The following is a 21,447-nucleotide window of genomic DNA, read 5'->3' as shown; positions in this document are numbered from 1 at the left end:
GGGCTGCTGCCGAGCCCCTTGGCTTTTCCATAGGTGGCCAAAAGGCGCCGCTCCTTCCCTTCCCTAAATACCCCACTGTAACCGATCCGCGGCCCCAGCCCCGGCAGTATTTCAGGGTCAAACGCGCCCCGGTGCAGGCTTTAAATAGCACACACGTGTGAGGCCGCTCTCGGTCCCCAACCCCAGCCAGCCCCAGGGGCTTGCAGGACCCCAGCGAGGATCCGCTGCGGTGCCCAGAGCCCATTGATCCACCCCCGAAGCGTGCCCTTGTCTTGGGGTTTGACCTACAGCCGAGAGCAGGCGCTGCTTTTGCCATACAGGACTTCTACTGCCAAAATCAGGCGGGTCAAACACTGCGCTGCCCTGTCCCTCGTGATGAGCTGCTACGGGAAGAGCATCAGTAAGAAAAACCACGCTCAGAGCATGATGAAAAAGGGGATGTGCATCCCCATGGGAAGGACGGTCTCTTTATAGGGTCAGGCTCTGTCCCCGCTTCGCTCCGCCCCGTGCTCTGACCAAGGGCACCTCGGCGGCTGCTTCCACGCCGCGGACACTCGTTCCTTTTGAGGTGTGGATAATAAAAAAAAAAAAGGTTTGCTTCCTACCTGGCTGCTGGAACATCAGCATGGTCTGCGGGGAGGTGTGCACCGGCAGCGAGCGCGTCCTCTGCACCGAGCTGTGGCTGCGGCTGGGCATGCTGTTGCTGCCCCCGGGGTTGGCAAACCAGAGGTTCTGCGGGGGAAAAACAACGGGACGGCGTGAGGTGTGAAACAGCAGGAGGTGTACGGTGATGTCCGTGAGATGTAAAAGGTGTGAGATGTTCGACAGTGTCCATAGGGACATCGGCTCCACCATCCCCACGGGTCTGAGCCCCTTCACCCTGCAGCCCTGTGTTTATTAATTGAGTTTATGAACGAGTTTCACGCACCCCTACAAAAAACAGCCCCCCCGTGGGCTCATTTTCCCCCTCCAAGTGGCCGTGTGCCCCCCTATCCCTATCCCTTTTCCCTGCCCCTCTGCAGGGAGGGGAGTGCCCGCAGGTAACCCCGCACCCTGCACACGCACGCCTTGGGCTTAAAAACGGGTAATCTGGGCAAATTTGAGGAGGAAAAGCCAAGAAACCGTATCGAGCCGTGACCAACCTGCCTGCCTTGCTTGAGGATGGCGGGGCTGGCGGCGGGGCTGCGCTGGGGGGTGCCCAGCAGCCCGCTGGGCCCCAGCAGCCCCAGGCGGGCGGTGGGGAGGTTGCGGGAGGGGATCTGGAACTGGCGGGGGTTTCGCCTGCCCAGCCCTGCCCCGGCGGATCCGGCGGTCGGCAAGGAGTTGGACTGGCCAAAGCCTCGGCTGCGGAGAGAAAAAACATCGGGGTGAGGCGGTGGGGGGTTGTTGTGGGGTCCCGCTGCGGACCCCAGCCCGCAGAGCGGTCCCGCAGCATCCTTCCTCCTGTTGGAGCCCCTCTCCTGCACTTCCCAGGTTAACATTCATTTTTTTTTAGGGTTATTTTGCTGGTGCGAAGAGCAAAACGGCCCGGAGCTGAGCTCAGACCTCGTTTGGGCAGACCCCGAGCTCAGGACACGAAACTGCCTGAGCCCCCACGGGATCGGCTGTGCCAGCATCCCTCCCCAGGGTGGTTTTGTGCATTTAAAAGCAAGGAGAGGAACGAGACAAAAACAACCGGATAATCCTCGGGAAGCCACGCAGCGGGTTTCCGACCGTGCTCAGAAGCCACGGGCGGGCTGGGATCCCAAAACTGGATCAAGCTGCTGGGCGGAAGCACGGCTGAGTTTCTTTAAACCTCAGCCAAAAAAACGCTCTTGCCATTCGGTCCACGAGCGCCGTGAGAAAGGCAGAATTGGCCGCGTGGTCTCGAGGCGTCCCAGGAGCAGGAGGCTCAGAAGAAACTCAAAGTGCAACCCACCAGCACCCGGAGGCAGCGAGGGAACCCAAGAGCAGCTCGAGAGCATCCCCCTGGAGGCTCTGCCAAAGGGACTGTGAGCATTTGGGGCTGGCATCTCCACCTTGTGCCAGGGGCCGGACCAAATGGGTCCGTGAAAACCTCTGTTCTTGTCTGTTCTGCTCCTGTGCCTCCTGTGAACACTGAAATTATTTGGATTTCCCATTCCAAAATGCTTCATTTCATTCTGCTGGGGAAAACTCCAGTTCTGCTTTCGTTGCTGTGGCATCCCTGGATGTCCCAACACAGTTGGTTCTCCCCAGAATTATTTTTATTTTTATTTTTTTTTGAGAAGGGAGAACTTGCACAAGCTTACAATTAAATACACTCAGCAGAACGAAACAAAAGGCTGACGTTATTGTTAAAACCGGGCTAAAAATATCCATTCTTGAAATAACCCAGCCGCTTTCTAGGATCACCCGTGTGGGCTCCCAGTCTTTTTGCCATTTCAGGGCTTTTTGGTGCAACTCCAGCACTGGTATAAAGAGTAAAGGGGTGGAAGGACAGGGAGGGAAGGACAGGGCAAGCACTGGAGGATGCTCTCCTCTCTCTCAGCCCCTCGCCGGCTGAGCTGCAGTCTGTGAAATGGGTGCAGTCGTGCTTCCCTCCTGCTTTTTTGCCAGGTTTAATCCCTACAGTGTTTGGGAAAGGGGCAAGGCTAATGCTCGGCGCAGGGGTAGCACGAAGCAGCAGCATCCCTTGGAGCATCCCGGCCCCAAATGGGAGATTTGAAGCCGGGCACGGGGCCAGGCTCCGTCCCCAACCCCGCAGCCGCCCCCAGCGCCCGCGTACCTCCGCTGCTGCCGATAGCCCGACAGCTCCAGGAGGGATTTCCGAGGGAAAGACCTAAAGAGTTTTTGCACCTGCTGTTTCCATGACAACAGCCGTTTCTTCTGGATCTCTGTAAACGCCTGGCCAAAAAGAGAGAAAACGGGGAAACACGTGAATGTTTTCCTGAGCGGAACGGGGAGGGATGTCTGTGTACGTGTGTGTAAAGAAGCAGGCAGCGGTGTAATCCAAACCCCACCAGCGGGTCCAGAAGCAAACCCTGGCCTCCCTCGGGGATTTACCCATCTCAGGACAAAGCTGCCACCCCCCTGGGCAGAGCAGAGCTTCCCCAAAACCCCCACTGTGTCCCCTCCCCATACTACCACCGCATTGGACCCTGTTCCCATCTCTTTCTTGGGGCCAGGCTCTGCTCCTGACCCCAACACCCTTGGGGGGGTCACCTAGGGCGAGCCCCAAACCCTCGGGGCTCCCAGTAAAAGGTCACCCAGGCAGGGGACGGGACGGATCCGTCCCAAAACGGCCGCTGCTGCAGGCTGGTGGTGTGGGTTACGGGGGCACCCACGTGCCCGCCGCCGCTAACTTTAGACACCTCCGCGCCGCCAACGCAGAGGAGCAGAGGTCTCCGGAGGACAGCCTGCAGGCTAATTAGCACCTGGCTTGATTGCTCCGAGCCCACGGGGTGGCTGTGCCTGAGCTGTCCCCTTCCACAGCCCCGCACGGCTGTCCAAAAAGTCTCGGCACCGTTTCCAGGCCCTGATGCTCCCCAAAAAGCAAATAAGCTGCAGCACGATGCGCTCGCCCCTCCAGCTCCTTGCCCCTGCCCGTGTCTGTGCAAAGCACCAGGAAAAAAAACATCCCCGTGGGGCTGCCCCCTGCTCTTCCACTCTGTATTATGGGTTAGAAACCAGAGTGTTTCCATCAACAGGGATTTTGGGAACGGTTTCGGAGCGGTGAGAAGAGTTTGGTAGGATGTGCTGCCACTCACCTCGTGAATTAGACACTTGTCTATGAGCTGTAAATAGGAGCTTATGTTCTCTTCATCGGGTCGGGAAACTAAAAGCTGTGTGCATACTGCAAAAAAAAAAGAGGAGAGAAATGGTAACGGGGCTACTGAGCTGGGAGCAGGGCTTCAGATGCTCCATTTCCCTTCATCAATGAGAAAAAAAATGCCCGTCCCCAATTCCTGCCGTGCCGTCCTATCTTTAGGGCCAGATTTTGTTCTCAGTTACGCTGGTGAGCGTCCAGACGGGCACCTTCTAAGTCCCCAAAATTAGACCCGGGCAAACCAGGAGCGCAGGACCTGCCTGCCTTCCCCTCTCCCCATGACGACATGCGAAAGGCAGCGTCAGCAAGAAGATCTCCTGCTCCCAAAAGCTGCCCCCGCTGCGAACGGGCTCCCAGGGGTGACAGCAGGATTTCAACCTCTTTCTGAGTGCATGCTGTAAAAGCAAGCGCAGAGGAATCCCCTGGGAAATTTTACACCAAGTTCCTAGATAGAAAACGTGTTTTTTTGCAGAAAGGGCCTGAAGCAGGGACAAGGCTGGGGTTTCCTTTGAATCCCTACAATTTATTTCTGTTCCTGGTCTCCTGTGTGAGCCTGTGGATGGTCCCTGTCCCCCTCACCTCTGTGCAACCAGCACCAACACCTCAGATGGCACCGAGGGGAGGTAGGACACATCTGAGACCGCACAAACCTGCTACAACAGCCCTGTGTATGGCACATGATGCTGCTCCCCACCTCACATGTGTTAAGCCCAACACGATGCCCCGCACCCTACACCCGGCGTGGAACAGCCCCTGTGCATTTTGGTGTCCTGCATCCAAACCGGGGCTTAAAAAGGATCTCGGACCCAGCTTTTCTGCACTCAGGACGCCCAAAAAACCCCGCACCCACTCACCTTTCCCCATCACTCTGGTGAACTGGCCGGGCAGATCGCCTTCGGGCAAAGGGGCCCCCCCCGACTCGCCCTCGCAGCCCGGCAAGTGGTGCTGCTGCATACCCCCTGCGGCAGAGTCCTTGCAGTCGGAGCCTTGGCTGTCAGAGCCCAGCAGGGACGGGGGGTGATGCGAGTCCGCGTCCCGGCCGTGCTCCTCCGGGCTCGAGGTTTGGGAACAGTAGGCTTTGATGGGGGTGAGGATCATTTGGTGTAGTTCCTGCAGCGGGACGCGCAGGTTGCCGCCTTCCAGGATGTCCTGCGGATTGAAGAGAGGAGAAAAGGATTTGTAGTGGCAACGGGGCATCGGTTGAGAACCAGACCGGCACCATTCATCCCGGGAAAACCTCCTGTGAAGCCAGCTGTTATGGTGGATGTCCCCGTACACACTGGGCCAAACTGGGAGCACGGGTGCAGAGGTGGGAAAAGGTCAAGAGGAGCTGGGTGGGATGTGGTCGGAGACAGAAACGGAGACCAAAATGCTGCAGGTGAGCTGAAGTCCCTGTAGGAAAAGCGTTCAGCTTGGAGATACTGGGATCCCAAAGACCTGGAGTCAATCTGTTGGGCACTGCTTTCTGGGGAAAATTCCTGCTATGCTAACCAGCGGGGAGGGGTGGAGCGGCTCTTTCCAAGAAAGCAGCGATCTTTAGCAGCAAGACACTGCCCAAAAAAAAAATCAAGTCACACACATGCTCTTGTTTAGCCTCAAAAAAAAAAAAGAAAGAAAAAAAATTGGATAGGAAGCCTGGAAAAACAGAGCCGTATCCTCCCAAATACAGCGGGAGCTCACTGGCAGTGCTGAACCCCAGCCCAGCGTGGTACGGGGAAAACCCCCAGCCCAAATTTCCCCTGTGAGCACCCCAAATCAGCCCCTGGCACTTCTCTCCCTTGTCCTGCCGTGTGTGTGGCTGGCTGGGCCAGCTGGCCCGGGCTGGTGCTCCCGCACCACGACGGGCAATCAATACCATATTTCAAAACCGAGGCGGAGAATGAGGAGAAGAGGCTGTGCAACTGCCTGGAAAACACATCACCGAGGCGAGCTCCATCCAGTGGGCTGTCTCTCTCTCAGATTTAATAGTTATTATTAATATACGGGGGTAAATACGGCTTTACCAGCTCCTGCGATACTGAGCACAGTCCCACGTTATAAATAAATAGTGAAGCAGTGAGCTAACGAAAACACCAATAAATAGCAACACACCACAGAAGTATTTAAAAGCCCCTAGTGGGAGGCTGTGCGAGTTGCTGTTTGAGGATGGTGCAATTAAATATAATATAATATCGCAATAATAAATAGCGAGAGGCCAAGCGAGCTGCTCCCAGCAGGTCTGCTGTGCTGGCGCTCCTCTGCTTGACAAAAGCTGAGCGGACAAAGAAATTTCTCTTTGTTCTCCTCGGAAATTCAAAGTGCTGTCCAGGCACCATGATGTATGTTGGGTGGTGCCCTCCGTCACCTGGGGTTCGGGTGTTTTTGAGCAGCTGGAGGCACAACTGCTCCTTTCCCCCCAAAATACAGAGGAAAAGGCGAGGCAGGCTGGCAGTCACAGCTGGTAAGGCGGTAGCTGGGCTTGTGGCAGAGCTGCAGATAACATCCATCACAGCTCCGTGAGTGCAAGAGACAGATTAGAGCCCACTCTACAAAACGCTGCCCCCAGAAAAACCTGCATCTGGTACGGAATTGATGTGAGGCAGCGCTCAGATATGGGCAAGGCAACCACGGGTTTCTGCACAAAGGTCCCAGCAACAAGTGTGAGCAGGGAGTGCTGCACCCCAGCTAATCCGTGGCTATCGTTGCAATCAGAAAATAGGAAATATAAAAGTTGTTGTGATTACTTACCCTTTCTAAAGACTTGAGCAGGTTTTGTCTTTCTTTTAGCTTTTGGATACTGATGACTATTTTGTGTCTTGCGCCTTTGGTAACGTTCTGCAAAAGCAGCGGAGAGCCTGGCATTAACACTTCCACGGGACAGCTGCATCAACCCAAAGCCCTTCTCCCCGCAGTGGAAAGGGCTGCTACAAATTAATCAAATCCCTGATTTGCAAGGGGGCATGGAAAATCACTTAGAAATTTGCTAGAGGTGCAGATTTCCAGCTAGCCCCTTCCCTGGTACGTCTCGAACAGTGAGAGCAAAGGCCTTGAGCAGACCTCTTTATCTTAAAGATAAAGAGATCTGCTCAGGGGTAAATGAGGAAGGGGACATTTTCAAAGGTTAACAAGGAAACCAGCCATCAAAGTCCCGCTGCCTTCAAGGGGATCTAGGTACTGAAGACCCTAGAAATGTTCAGACTTGGTTTATCCAAATCAGACTTGGTTGATCCCAACCAGGCAAAACCCCAAGTGCAGCTCCAGCAGCTTGGAGGAGGATGGTAATTTCACCCCCGGACTGCAGTTAGAAGTCCTGGACGTGGCCTTTTCCAGGTACAACGTCCTTTTTTCACCCTCCTAATGCTCAATTTTCCTTTTTCTGGTTGCTCCCCAGCCATTAGCGGGCTAAACACCTTCCAGGCAAAGCCATAAGAGGTGCCCAAGGTGAGTGTCGTGGTCCTGGGAGCGACAGAAGGGTCCCTGATGGTTTTAGGACCGACAGCAGACGTACCTGTGCCTCCAGCTGGCATTCGGTGAGGGCCATCATCTCCTCGTACGTCATCTGCGAGAAGAGCGCCGCGTACTTGTGCAGCCGGAGACTCTTCAGCCAGGCTGGAACATCTGCAGCACAACGACAAGAGGAGAGCTCCCTCTTAGTTTCTGCTCAGTGACGCATGGTAACGACAGGAGGAGTCTATCAGGGGCTGGGTTCCCCGTGCCCTCTGCTATCCTAGAATCATTACGCTTGGAAAAGACCTCCAAGAGCACCTGCTCCAACCGTTCCCTATCACCAATGTCACCCACTAGACCTTGTAGCACCACAAGTGGTGCATCCAACCTTCAGGCACCTTTACTGAACCTCGCGGGACCCTTCAGAGATGAACTGCTGTGGATACCGATGGCTGAGAGGACCACCAACTGGATGAGGACACGTCCTCAGAGGTTGGGTTTTAGCCCCCTGGCTCTTGAAACCTCTCCGATCCATGCATTATTGCTTAAACCAAGATAAAACTATTGAAATCTGCTGCAGCCAAGCATCCCACCGAGCTCGGTGGACCTACCGCTATACACCGAGCCCCCTTTATCACCAGGGGCGTCCAAAACGACTTCAAAACCTGTCCGAAAGCTGCCTTGGCCACCTTGATGCCAACACCACCCTGCTGCAGACGGCGCGAGCTCGTGTCAGGAACACGGGAGCCGCAGGAGCGACCGGCGGGGCTGAGCCTGGGATGAGCAAACGGCTGTGCTGCAGACGGCGGGCATTGATTTATGGCGTGAGGGAAGCTGCTATGTGCTGAAAATTTAAACAGCCGCTTAAAGAGAAATAAAGAGGGTTTCATTATATACTTTTGAGCGCGGAGAAATGATGGGTTGTCAAAGGCGGCGCAACTCGCTGCAGTAGCTCCAGCCAGCCGGCAGCTATGCTGGGTCTCGCAGGCCTGGGGGACCCGTGAACATCCCCAAGGGATGCACCCAACGCGTGGTGATGTTTTTGTTCTGCATCCTAAAGGCTTCAAATGCTCTGGTAAATTGGGACCCGCTTCGTTTAGCACCAAAACCTGACAACAGCCCCGTCAGAGCCTAGCCCAAGCACTCTGCTGGCATCCCCGGCAATCCCCTTCTCTGTTAGTCCTTATCCCCCCTGCCTTTTGCTCCCACTCTGTCCCTGACACAGGTCGGTATACGTGTTTCAATGAAATCCCTCAAATACTGTGTTTGAAGGAGACCAGCCCCACACCAAACACGAGGCGTAGCAGTTGCCGAGCACAGACAAGCTCAAGAATGCCATTTCCCAAAAGTCCCAACGTGTAACCATCCCCAAACCAACCACCAAAGGCTTCAAACCAATTTCTGCATTAAAAGTATAAAGAGAAAGCCCCCTTCCAGTGCAGGTGGGGAGAGCAGGGACTGAACCTCAACTTCATTTTATGGAAAACGTGCTATTAGTGATGACATTAAAAACTTGCCCGTTCCTGTGTCCCCTGGGGACATTTGGCACACGTTTGTGTCAATGGGAAGCCCAACTGGACACTGTCGGGAGAGAGAAGCAACCTCACACACACATAAACCCAGCAGAAAATTCCCCTTTTACAGAGAAGAGGCGATCAGGAGGCTGTTCAAGGTGATTTCATGGCCCTTGGGAAGTCCAACTTCCCAACGATCCCCACGGAGCACTGAGCCAGCCGTCCGCGCACGGAGCTCCTCTTTAATCACCAATTACCAGGACCTAATTGCTAAGTCGTGGCACGAGTGCCAGAAACTCCAAGCCTGAGGCGAGCTTGACCAGCACACACATATCTGGGTGCTGGCATGGAAATTTAGAAGAAATTTCAAAGGATTCATCCTGCGGCCAACACATACACGGGTGCCTTCTGAAGTGTCCTTACAGCATCCCCCAGCCCAGCCCATTTTGAGCCTGATACGCACGGCACAAACCCCCAGCTCTACCCAAACTCTCCCCCTGCTGTGCCCCTAGCTGTGCCTGGGGAGGAACGGCTGGATGGACGGACAGACACCGCGGGTTCCCATCCCAGAGGGTCGTCCCATGGTCTTGCCTCGCTGCAGCAGCTGGAGAAACCACGTGGAAAAAACCCAAGCTCGGGGAAGGTGCAGCCGAGATGAAACCACGCGGCGAGAGCCTGCAGGCGGCTTGGGGAGACGTGGCTGCAATTCAGAACGAACTTGGCACGCCCAGAAAGCGGTCTGGATGAAATAAGACGCAATCCAATAAAAATGCACGAGGCTGTGCATTGATGCAGGAACAATAACCGGCACAAGCTGAGGGCAGGGAACGGGCAGTACTTTGTGCGGGGAAGATCTGGGGATACAGGGGGTCAGCCGCGGCCAGCGGTGTTGTGTTATTTGAGAACGATGAAGCTGCACAGCAACAGGAGCCCGGTCTGGATGGCAACCTGCTCTTCCCTGCTCAGCCCTGATAACGGGTCCAGTTTTGGGCAGCAACGCCTTCAAAAAGATACAGGCTCGGTGGGGGGAAAAGGAGAGAAGCAAGAACGAGCCCGAGTTTAGAAAATAACCATCTGGGGACGAACTGGATTGGTTCGGTCTGAAGGAAAAGCTGCCGAGGGGAGACGGCACGACAGTCTTCAGGCACGAAAGCAGAGGCTGGAGACATCTGTTTCGCATGTCCCCAGGGAGCAGGACAAAAGCGGAGCGGCTGGCTCAGCACGGGGGGAATCGAGCAGTGGCAGCAGTGGCGAGGAGGGGACAAGAGACCAGGCTGGGGCAGGAGGGCTCCTTGGGCAACGGAGCTTTTGGGTGTCCCATTCGGTTCTCCCAAGGAAATGGGGTGAATTTGGCCCCAAATGGGTTAGGCTGGGGGGGTTTGTTACGTTTTTTTGGAAAATTTCTGCCCACCCTGGTCCCGGCACTGTGGTTTTGCGTCACCCGGAGCCAAGCGCGGCGCACGCGGTCCCTTCCCCAGCTCCCCCAGCAGAAACCTGGAGGAAGGCCACGTGAAGCAGACCCCTCCGTGCTGTGCTCTCTCGACGATGCTCTCCCTGATGACAAGCTCATTAGCGAGCAGAGCCCATTAGAAAACCCTCCTGTCACATCCACAGCCCGCGGCCGCTACCCCAAGGCTACGTCCCGGTGCAAAGCCCAAGCAGGCAGCGGGCTCAGCGCCAAGCATCTGCCTTGCAGGGCAAACCGAGGTGGTTTTCGTGCATTTCTTCCATGCAAATCACACAGAGACAGCCAGGGCCAGCTTGAACACAGCTCCGCGTCAGAGAGACCCGCACATACCCGGATTTGTCTGTTTTTGAATAAAATCAGCCCTCGTGGCTATTAAAAAAAAACAGATTTCCTTATCACCGGGCTTCACGTGATGGAGTTGCTTGGCATTAATAAAAACGTGCTATGTGCCACACACCTGACAGCAGCGGTTTAAATGCATCTCTGGTAGCTGGGGGTCCATTTTCAGTCATTTTCTCTTCTCACAAGAGCACCGGGGCTGTGTGTTCGCCCATTCTGTGCCGTTACCTCTATTTATTCCCCTCCAGCCTCCAGTTTGCTCTCCCTCCAGGACTGCAGCGATGGGGGTTTCGTTTCTGCCTTATTTGCTAACAGGATTACAAAGCTTTAGTGCTAAAAGTCGCGGTGAAAAGCAAGCACGAGGGGGGAAAACAACTGAAAGATGCAGGGTAAATTCAGTCCAAACACGCATCCCGAGCCAAAGCTTCCCCAAATACTCGGTGGGTTCCTACTCACACCAAACACCACAATGATAAATCACCCGTGCCTTTGCTAAACTTAACCGTTTTTCACTGTAATTAAAGAAAAAAAAGAGGAAGAGAGCACCACTCACAGCTACAATCCACAGGCTATGGAGAAAAATCAGCTTTTCGGGGAGGGAACACGCACCTCTAGAAGAAAACCTAACTCATCACCCTACACGATGGTGGCGAGACCAACCCTGTCCCTGAGGCTCCAACCACGACCAAAGCCCGCGTTCCCCAAAACGGCCCCAAAGGGCCCAAAACGTCCAAGCCTCGATCCTGGGGCCAGGCGGGGGCAAAGGGGGGGGAGGCATCTCATTTGTCACTCACCTTTCATACCACTCCCTTCCTCCTGGAATGTGTTACGAGCGGAAGGCTGATCTTCTAAATGTTCACTCCCACCACTTCCCGAAGAGGCTACACTGCTTTGTGGAGACAGGGGGGCATGATCGGAAGGGATGCACTGGGGTCCTCTAGCTCGTAAGTCCTCATGAGACATCCATCCATGTCCTAGAGGTTGGTTTGGCACATTCATGGGTGGGGTAAGGGACACAGAGCGTTTCAAAGGGCTGTGGTGTGTCTGGCCTGAGAGAACTGAAAAAAAATAAAAATCAAACAGGTTATTCCCCCCTCGCGGCCCGGGATGCAGCAGAGTCCCCTGAAAAAATAATTATTAATAATAATAATTAAAAAAAAAAATCAAAATGCGTGGTGGCTCGGCACGGTGCTGATGGTTTCACGGTGCCCAGGGCTACTCGGATCCTACCCTGGGATGGAAAGGGGACGGGGGGATCTGCGAGAGGATGGGGTTACCCGAGCTTGCTGGGGTTGCTTAAGGAAAGGCACCGCGTGGATTTCTCCCTAGCAAAAAAAAAAATAGGGGCTGACATCTGTCTTGCAGGGAAGCTGCAGATGTTATTTCGGGGGGAATGGGAATTTTCAAGCAGCTACACCGAGCTCATTAAGGTCGCCGGGATAAAATCATCCGGACACGTATCCTGCCCCAGAACCAAACCCTTCTGGGAAAGGCACAGAAATTCCCAGAACAGGGAAGCCACCACAAAGAGGCACGGGGGAAGCCTTTCTCTCCGAGTTAGGACTCGGCTTATGCCCTGAAGCACGAGCATTTCCTCATCTGCCTAAGGTAACCGTGGAGGTCCTTATTATCCAAATAACTGCCTCAGCCTCTTTTGAGTCCTAGCGAGCTCCTGCACGCAGTCGAGCTCGCGTCGGTAATGAGAGCATCCCCGCTCCTCAGCCCAGCAGGCGTGCTTTCATCTGCACGCCGCCTTTCAACCCTCCCGGAGAAGCAAACTGCAAAGCCCTGGCACAAACACGGCAAAGAGGGGCGTCTGAGGCCCTCCAGAAGCCTCTTTGGAAGGCTTTGTATTTCTTTTTCCTCCCATTTTTTATGCATGCATGTATTTCCCAGCTGAACTTTTAATACCACCAAGTTCAACTTGTTTTTAACAAATAAATTTGACAAGGCTAGGAAAAGAGCAATGCACTGACTCCTGCCATTTCACGTTATTTCTTGAGGATTTACAACAGGTAGGTATTTACTTGCCTCTCAGTCAAGTAGACGAGTACGTCTTAAGGCATTTTAAACTACCATCAAAACAAAATCTTAGATTTTCTCTATTTAGAGAAAAAGATGGCTATGGATGAATTAGTTATTTCCTGTAAATGAAAAACACAGGAAAAGTTCGGCCTGTTGGCATAGCAAAATTCAGATCCCATCGTTCACAAAGTCATTAAGAGTAGTCAATGCATTTTGATGTACAGATTTAGGATAGGAAACGCTTGTTTAATGCTTTACTGCAGTTCCACTCAGTGAAATCAGACTTCCTGGGAGCTGTTCCCAGATAACCGAGACCCAAAAAATCCCTGGATTTGGTCACTGCTTCACTGTGCTGGTGGGATGGCACGAGCGCCCGAATGAAGGATCAGCTTTCTGAATGAAGGAGCATCGGGAAACGTCACCCAACTGCACATTTAGTGAGAAAATCTGCTGAAAGTCTGCCAAATTATCACTTTGGGGAAAGAGCCAGGGCTCGCTGCCTGCTGGGGCAGCAGGGACAGGTCCTGCAACCCACGCCGCTTCGCATGGAGCTGAGGTGCTGCTGCTGTTTGCAGCGTGCCCGGGTGTAGATGTGCAGTTTGCATCAGGAGGGCTACCAGAAAACATCTTGTGCTGCTCCGTTACAAGAGGTTCACGTCTAGAGATTCGAGCAGATCTGCAGAACGACACCGATTTCTCAAAATTAGCAGCCGCAAGCTTCACCGCACGGAAGAAATGAAAAAGGAGATTTTCTGGCCCAGGGAAATCCGAGGGCACAGGGCGTTAAAACGACCTTTCAGCCCATATGGGACTGCAGCGAAAACTGTTCAATTTTTCCTTCAAAACCGATTTCCTTAAACCCATACAAAACCTCGGGGAAACGCACCATTCTTGTTGTTTTTCCCCCAAAAGCGCCGACGTGAAGCGCCTCCCTAACCACCTCATTCCGCTGCTAGGAGCGCAGCAAAACCTCTGCAGGCTCGGCGCGTTGTTTCCTAACACAAATGAGTCTTGGTGGAAAACTGGCAGCCAGGTGTAACGTGCCGCAGAACTTAAGCCAGGTTTCAATTCCCAGCTAATGCCCGGGGGGGAAAACACCATCAAAGCCATCCCCGCTGCCCAAAAGCGTAATGAAAACGAGCAGGTAGCCCGTTGACGAAAGGAGGGGAGAGAAAAAAAAACCCAGAGCTCGTTTGCTTTTATTAGGCACCTGTAAAAAGCAGCCGGTGCCGCACGCAGCTGATGGATGAGGCTGAAACCCTGCAGATTTCTGCAACGTCTCCATCGCTCCTGCTTCTCTCCCCTCCAGGCACGTACCACGAATGTTGCGCAGCAGGAAGGGCTCACGCTAAAGAAATTGTTCCCTTTCCATTCAGCAACGACAGAAATGTCCTGCAGAAGCCTCCTGGGAGAAAAGGATGTCAGTGAGGACCTCGAATTGTTTTCAGAGCAGCGTTAAGTTTCCTAAAGTTGCGGCGTTTCCTGCCGGGAAAGGAGATATATTTAAGGTTTTCTTGGCCGAGATATTTCAGCACTGACAGCTCAGCTGGGAGGGCAAACACCGCAGCTCCTGGCTTTGTGGTGGCGCTCCAAAAGTAGCACTGGCACGGGGCCCTGGAGATGTCACGTCGCCCTCCCAGGGGAAAAAAAGATCTAGCATTAAAAAAATGTTAAAAAATGGGGGGGAAATATGGGATGAAAACGGTAAATGAGCTGGAAAGCATCACCGGTGCTGGGCACTGGAGCTGCATCGTCCCTGCTGTGCCCAGGGGCACCCAGCCACACCGCCCTGCTGTGCCCAGGGGGCTGAAGCCACCCCAAATTCTTGCGGGAGAAATTCTGGATGAGGAAATATCCGTGCCCTTTGGGTGAAGGAGAGGTGCAGGAAACGGGCACGGGCAGCTGGGCACCACTGCCTACGGGCTCGCAGGACAGGAGCTGTGTGTGGGGTGGCTATGGGATTGCTCGCAGGACGTGCAGGGCTGCTCCATCGGCCCTGCATGACAGCTCTCACCCTGCTGTGCCTGCGCTGTCCTCGCCCCAACAAAACCTTCCAAACAAGAGGATGTTTTTGGCTTCAGTCCAGCCCGGATTCCTTCCTGAGCAGCAATACCCTTGCAAACTGCTGCTCGTCCATCTTCATTTTCCTTCCCCTAATTAGAAGCCGTTGTCGGCTGGTGGAGAAATAATGAACGCCGCAGGATGGTCAGGAACAATTAGAAATCACCCGGTGCAACCTGTAAGAATTAGTTCCACTTCTTTTTTCTGAAATAACGTGAAGCCAGAGTCCAGCAGGCTGTATTTCACTAAGCCATGAGCAGGTTTTCTAACCCCCAACTCAATCCACACAGCTTCCCAGTGATGAGCTAGGGGCAATTCCTCTGGCGAGGATGCTATGGGCACAGAAAGTCACCAGCGCTTTGAAAGCTCCCCGGCTGCTCTTGTTGCCATCAGCAGCTCTGATGCACATTTTAGAATCTGACTTTTCAGTTGTGGTAAGAGAGCCTGGAGCCTGCAGGCGATGCTTTAAGGCAATCACTTCCTAAACAAGCCAGGAGCGTGACACATGCTTGCTGCTCGGTGCAGAGCACGGTGTCCCTGCCCCTTTATTGGCACCTTTACCAATCCTGCTGCTCGCACTCAATTCCTTTAAATAGCAGATGAAGCTAATGATCTTGAAAGGGTCAGCTCAGGGCAGTTCCTTCCCAGCTTTTGGAGCACTTTTTGGATGGTCCGGGGTGAAGCCAAGAGCTGAGCAGGGACAATTTGCTCCTTCAGCCTCTCACCCGAACAAATGCCCCATGCACGCTTCAGCAGCAGCAGAGACAGGAATGCCTGCTTCATTTTCTCCTGCTCTGTCAAAATACAAAGCTCTAATTTAAATATCAAGCTGATGTGTTCTTCCAGGGCACGACCAGCTTCCACGGTGCAGCCAGAGGAACTCGAGCTGCGAACAAAGAGAGGAAACGCGCCGAGGGGCGGCCGTGGGGCTGAGCCGGCACACGCGAGTGCTGCAGCCCTTGAGCGTGTCCCGCTGCCGGGCTGCGAGGGTTTTTCCTGCCCACTTGTATCCGCACTGGAAAATTCAAAGGATGTGCAAGCAGATCTGTGCAGAGCAGATCTGTGCAGAGTGGAAAACCCAGCTCACCGGAGCGCTTCCGCGATTTTCTGCCGTTTCTCACCCACCGGCGTGTTTGGTTGGAGCCCCGTGCCACTCACTTTTGTCTCCTTCTGCCTTTGTTGACCCAAGAGAGAGCTGATAAATAAATCCGAAGCAGGGCACGATGAGTCCTACCTCCTCTTCTACATCACCACTGCACAGAGTGAATGTCCCACGAGAAGCAGCTCCGCCTAGGGATCGCTGCGCTGCCAGCCTGGCTCCTTCCACCCAAATCTAACAGCCCCTGCTCCACGTGGCAGCCCGTTTTTGTGCAGATTGGCACCACCTGCTTGCACCTCGACCCCAGTTCTGAATGTCCACGGGTGCTCAGGCCACGCCAGACCTTGTTTCCCTGCAAAGAAAGCCCCCCTGGCCCACCCAAACGCACCCAAACTGCGGCCGGCCACAACCTGGCAGTCGCTGCTAAATGTATGTCCTCTGAGATCAGCCTGAGACGTGTGGCATCCTGGGGAAAAAACGTAATAAATAGCCCGGAGCCAGCACGGAGAAATGCGAGGTGCTGCCGAGGTGCTCTTAGGTTTCCAACCGAGCCAAGCTTCAAATTTCCAGGGGACAAAAATAAAGGGGTAGGGATGGAGCCAGGGTTACGAGCGAGCGCTCCCGAGCACGGCCGGAGGAGGATGCTGAGGATGCAGGAGAGACGTTGCTCTATCCCTGTGCCTCCCCAGGTAAAACCACCTTTATTTCAGCCTCAACACTGGCCAGGTAGAAGCCACCACGAGGGATTTAGAGAAACTCTGGGGCTGCAGGGTGTGGGATTGTTTCCCCTACAAACCAGGCTCCGTTCGGCCCCGGGCAGCTCCGGCTCTCGGGCAGCCGAGCTCAGGGTTTATTTTTTCTCTCTTCCTTTTTGAAGTGGTGTTGCCTATTTTGGTACACAAGGGCTAATTTCAAGAGTGTTTTTGTTCACCAAAGACCGCATGGAACAGCGTCAGACATTTGTGTTGTGGTTTCTCAGGGTTTCGGGCCAATTTCTCAGCCGGTGCCTCAGAAGGAAAAAGCCACCCAATTCCTGTAATTAGAGCAGAGGAATTGGGCTCTGCACTCAGACCTTCCTCCAAGCAGCTTGCGACAGCTGGAAGACACTCGCTTTCGCTCTGCCTGGTGTACCGGTGCAAAATCTGGGTGAAAATGCTGCAAAATCTGGCTTTAAAAAAATAAAAGTGCTGCAAAAATGCCTTTGGAGCAATACACCAAGCTGCTGGTGGGAGTGTTTCCTCCGAGAGCAGCCTCACACCTACCCGGCAATGCCTTTCACTGTCCCCAGAGGGTTCCTGACGCCCAGAGCACCTTTAAAACAGCCTCAAATCCCCGTGCATTTTACCAGTGCACAGCCCAAACAGAGGCTGGCAAAGCAGAATATTGTCCCTCTGTGACCGCTGAAAGAAAATAGTGCTGCGGGGTGCACATCCAGCTCCTTTGGAGATGAGTTTCTGGTTTGAGTCCAGGAACGGCACCTTCTGGCTGCAAAGCTTGCCACGGTGCATTCCCAGACAGCGTCTGGTTGTGCACAACTCGCTTGCTGCTCTGCAGGTATCTGAAGCAGCAGCTCGACCCTGACGGATTTGCTGTATGAACGCGGATGTCCTTAATCCACCGAGGCTGGGCAGGGGCTGCCGTCCTCCTGCAACCCTCACAAAGCAGCCGGCAGCTTCAGGTGGGTGCTCTCCTCCTGCCTGCTGCCACCCCGGTTGGGAAGCATCCCCCAAAAAAGCAGCCAAAAACCCCTCCCGTGCACCTCAAGCAGAATTGAAAGGAGCTTTTTTCAACATGATTATGCTCGGACTCTTTCCTTTGTGTGTTTTTTCCCTTTCAGCTTTTGTGGCTGTGAATTTAGCTTCATGCAGTGCCGGGTAAGCTTTTCCTTGCCTCTGAGCCATGGGCTGATATAAGCCACGGGGGGAGAAACGGTGCTAAGCGCAAGCTCTGTGAGTTAGGAGACAAACCAAAATATAAGCACAGCGCTGCCTGGAGCAGAGAAAAGAGGAAGAAGCCCGGACTGCCGAACACCACGTCATGCAAACTTTAAAAAGCAAACAAAAAAGACTTTTTAAAGCGCCGTTTCCTGCTCCAGAAGAGGACTGGACAGCGCAACAATACCCCGTTTGTTCGTGCCGCCGCCGCTCTTTTCGAGCGGTGCGTGCGGGGCCCCATCCAGGCTCGGCCGGGGAAGGGGACACGTCTGATGGCTCCGGAGAGGGCTCTGCTCTGCTCTGCGTGCAGGAATTGGGCTGAGCATTATTCACTCCTTCGCCTCGCAGCAGGAGTTGGGCCCCGGGATGCTCGGCGCTACCCGCCCCTGCGTGCCGTGGGCTGGGCGTGCACGCAGCCCCAGCTGCCGGCTGGAAATGCAGCTCGCTGCTGCTCCCCCGTCCCGTGTCTCTCATTTCTGGAGAAGAGCCCGGCTACGTCCCGTCGAGGAGCAGCAGCCCGGAGCTGCTGTTGAGGTTTTTGCACGGGGTTTTCCCCAGCCCATCCGTCCGGGCTTGGATGTGCAGCACGAGGCCGGAGAGGGGAAGCGGTGCTGGGGTGGAGGAACGCTGCAGCGGGCTCTGCCCGGAGCCAGGGTGAACGAAACGCCCCCGATCTCCAGGCCAAGAAACGCGGTTTCTCTTCTACATTTACAGGCAAACCACAGAAAAACAGCGTTTGTCCCTGGGGAATCCCGGCCTGTTAATAACGACGCTGCTGCGCTGATCCACGCCTCGCTCGTTAGCCCACAACTCACTGATTTCTGCTAGGGGCTCCCGGGGGAAATCCCTCCCCTGCTCGCTCCCCAAGCCGGATAAATCGTGGTGTGACACCGAAGTTCTCCTTTCTGCTGTCCCCAAACTCCAAGAGATGCCCAAATCTGCTCTGCGGTCTGGTTCTGTCACCCCTCGGTGGCACCGAGGAGGTCGCGGGGGTGCTGCTGCCCTGTGCTGGGTGCTGTAGGGTCCCCAGGCTGAGAATCATCAAGAGTAGGAGCTGCTATGCACATTACCCTGCAGATGGAGTACGCCTTCTTTCCACTAAATCACTTCTGGAGACCAACCTGGAAGAGATAAGTCAGCAACGTGCCTCTGTGTAGCCATATGCAACCTGTAGGGTACGAAAAGAGGGACCCCGAGGCAGTGCAGTGGAAGGGGTGAAGGAATCGCCCTCTCGAAATGCCCCAGGACCTGTGCCCTAAAGGGTCCGCCCTCCAAAGGATCCAACAAGCCTAAAAGAGTCATTAAAAACACAGGACAATGTGTGCTTTATGTGATGTACATCACACCTGAAACACTTTTTTCATCTGAAAAGGACAGGACTGGTGGCTTTGCTGTCCCAAGCTTTGCCGTGCTCCCCAGCCAGCCCCAGCAGCAACGGGGCAGTCATCACCAAACACTTTTTCCCTAATTTTCCCCAACTTTTCCCCATTATTGCCTCAAATCGACCCAGCTTTCTGCCCCCCTTGCAAACGGAGAGCTGGTGTGCGCCACAGATCCACCCCGCAAATATCCACCGAAACATCCCCAATTCCTCAGGCACTGAAACCTCCCCAGTTCCTTAGGCAATGAGACATTCCCAGCTCCTCAGGCACCGAAACGTTCCCAAATCCTCAGGCATTTCCTCAGCAGCCAGGGCAGGCTACAGCTACAAGCAAACAGCGAGCACCCAGCCTCCGGGAGGATTGCGTAACGAATGGGAACAGCAAATTTGAGGGGAGAAAAAAAAAAAAAAAAAAAAAAAAAACAGGCTCAGAGCTTCGAGGCTGCCAAAAATGAGCCATTGATTACAGCGCATTTGAGCCATTTGCATTCAGAGAGCTTTGCTTTGGAGCCGAGATGGAAACAGAGTCTTAATATAGCTGGAGAGAAAATATCCTCCTTGCACTCTCCTAACTGCACTTTGATAGGAAGCAGCCACAGAGCAGATGGTGCCTATATATAATCACTAGACCTATTATCCCAGCCTCTTTTAGTAATTTGAAGGATGTGATAACCACAAGGAGAACGGCAAATATTCCCCCTCCTTCCCTCCCTTCCCCCCGCTACGAAAAATACCCAAAAAAAGGAGCAGGAAGCTGTAATTATGGGAACGATTAAAAGAATTTCCAAATGAAGTAAATAACTATTTTGCACGCCGCTCCTTCAAGCCAGAAGTCAGAAGTTAATTAAATAGCAGCGTGTTACCGAGGCGGGATAACGCGGCGAGTCCCAGCCGCAGCGCTGCCGTCGGGAGGAACTGGATTCACTCCGGATTAACACAAACCAGAGCCTCCCCATCCCCGCTTCCAGCACGTGTGTGCACGCACCGCTGCTCTCCTGCAGTCCTCTGTAGCTGCTGTTTGCTGATCCTTCTCTTTTTATTTATCGGATCGGAGAGTTTTGGGGTTTCAAGAGGTGAGCAGTGGGGGTGTGATGCTCTCCAGGGCTCCCTGCCCCATGGGGATGCTCGGGAAAGCCTCACAAAACTGATTTCTGTGATCTTGTGAGGGGAAGCTGGGGAAATGGGGTGTCTGCAGGCTGTCGTGGAGGGGCAAAAAAGGTTTTTTTGGGGGGATGTGCATGCCTTGGCCAGCACGGCCCCTTCCTGCATGGGACCAACAATCCCAGCTGGCTACAGGGGCTGGAAAGCAGGGGTGGGAAGAGCCAAGCCTACTTGTGGGCAGCTGGAGGGATTATTCCTCAGATGCTTTAAGGGCCCAAGGCAGTAGCTGAGGTGCCGGGGAGCATCCCTGGGTATGGGGCCGGTGGCTGTGGCTCCTGGTGGTGTCGCTGACCGCAAACTGGGATCAAGGGTGCTGTGGGGCATCAGGAAAAGCAAATCCTCCCTTGAGGGAGAGACAAGCTCAGTGCAGGGAGTAATCACAGCCTGTCCCAGCCCACCCCTGGGGCTGCAGCGGTGCCAGGGCTGGGTGGCCCCGCTTGGACACCATAAACGACCATAAGAGAGCAGCTGCAGATCCTTCCCGGCCTTGCTGGCACCCCAAAAGGCCACGGCTCTTGTTCTCCAGAGCTCCATCACTCTTGTTCTACAGAATTAGTGGGATATCGAAGCCAAGGGACCTCAGCAAAGTGAGTTTGTGCAACACCAGAGGGCATGAGCACCGGCAAGACCACAGGTCAAAGGCTCGAGTGCAACAAAGGCCAAGGAGCTTTACTCAGCCCATCACTAAAAAAGAGAAAAAAAACAACCACCAGAGCCAGAGAAAGGTTTTACAGCCTCCACATGCGCCGGGACACCCTGATGCTGGTGGGGTAAGGGATGAAGATGACGCTGTGCTTAGGGCACCACCCTATTAATGTCAGAAAGGTGCTGGCTCGGCGTTGGGCCCCACCATCACGTTCATCTGCTCTCTCCCTACAGAGTCCAGAATTGGGGCAAATAGAGGCAAAATCCAGCAAGCACCACCACGCACAGGCACGCCAGCACACAGCTCAGCAGCTGCAGACCCACCTGTCCAGCAGCAGCTGGGATTTTCCTCCTCTGATGAACAGCAACATGCCGCTGTGGGATCTCCACGGGGCCTTGAAGTGCCCTGGCCCTACACCACGGGTGAGAACCCAGCAAAATCCCACCTTAAATCAGCAGAAGAAGCAAGGCCGTTATCCCAGCTCCTATCCTGGGAGCAGAGGAGAGGAAAGCACGGGGTTAAGCGGCGCTGTGCTTCCCCCTCCACAAAGCAGACCAGGCGTGCAGCCAGATCACCCCCAGGTGGAACCAATTACATGGGGTGAGA

General features: G+C 54.3%; 1 protein-coding gene across 5 annotated transcripts in view; it reads right to left on the bottom strand.

The window, feature by feature from the left end:
- The window catches only part of SAMD4A (sterile alpha motif domain containing 4A), a 73,876-nt gene that overhangs the window by 5,775 nt on the left and 46,654 nt on the right, over nt 1-21,447 (bottom strand). For 3 of the 5 annotated variants that reach the window (XR_005265873.2, XM_027459278.3, XM_027459280.3), the window contains exons 4-11: nt 11,329-11,592; nt 7,275-7,384; nt 6,515-6,601; nt 4,642-4,936; nt 3,729-3,814; nt 2,747-2,865; nt 1,143-1,344; nt 606-732 (exon numbers count right to left, since the gene is read on the bottom strand). Coding sequence is in view for 4 of the 5 variants with exons in the window: in XM_027459278.3 (XP_027315079.1) it covers nt 606-732; nt 1,143-1,344; nt 2,747-2,865; nt 3,729-3,814; nt 4,642-4,936; nt 6,515-6,601; nt 7,275-7,384; nt 11,329-11,592 (1,290 nt within the window). In the remaining variant the exon portion in view is untranslated. The remainder of the gene's footprint in view (nt 1-605; nt 733-1,142; nt 1,345-2,746; nt 2,866-3,728; nt 3,815-4,641; nt 4,937-6,514; nt 6,602-7,274; nt 7,385-11,328; nt 11,593-21,447) is intronic. The other 2 variants (XM_027459283.3, XM_027459284.3) reach the window with 1 other exon arrangement.

Source organism: Anas platyrhynchos, chromosome 5 (genome assembly GCF_047663525.1).
Source record: "Anas platyrhynchos isolate ZD024472 breed Pekin duck chromosome 5, IASCAAS_PekinDuck_T2T, whole genome shotgun sequence".
NCBI classification, from domain to species: domain Eukaryota; kingdom Metazoa; phylum Chordata; class Aves; order Anseriformes; family Anatidae; genus Anas; species Anas platyrhynchos.
Note: the sequence above shows the minus strand (reverse complement) of the source record. Positions and strands in the feature narration are given on the sequence as shown.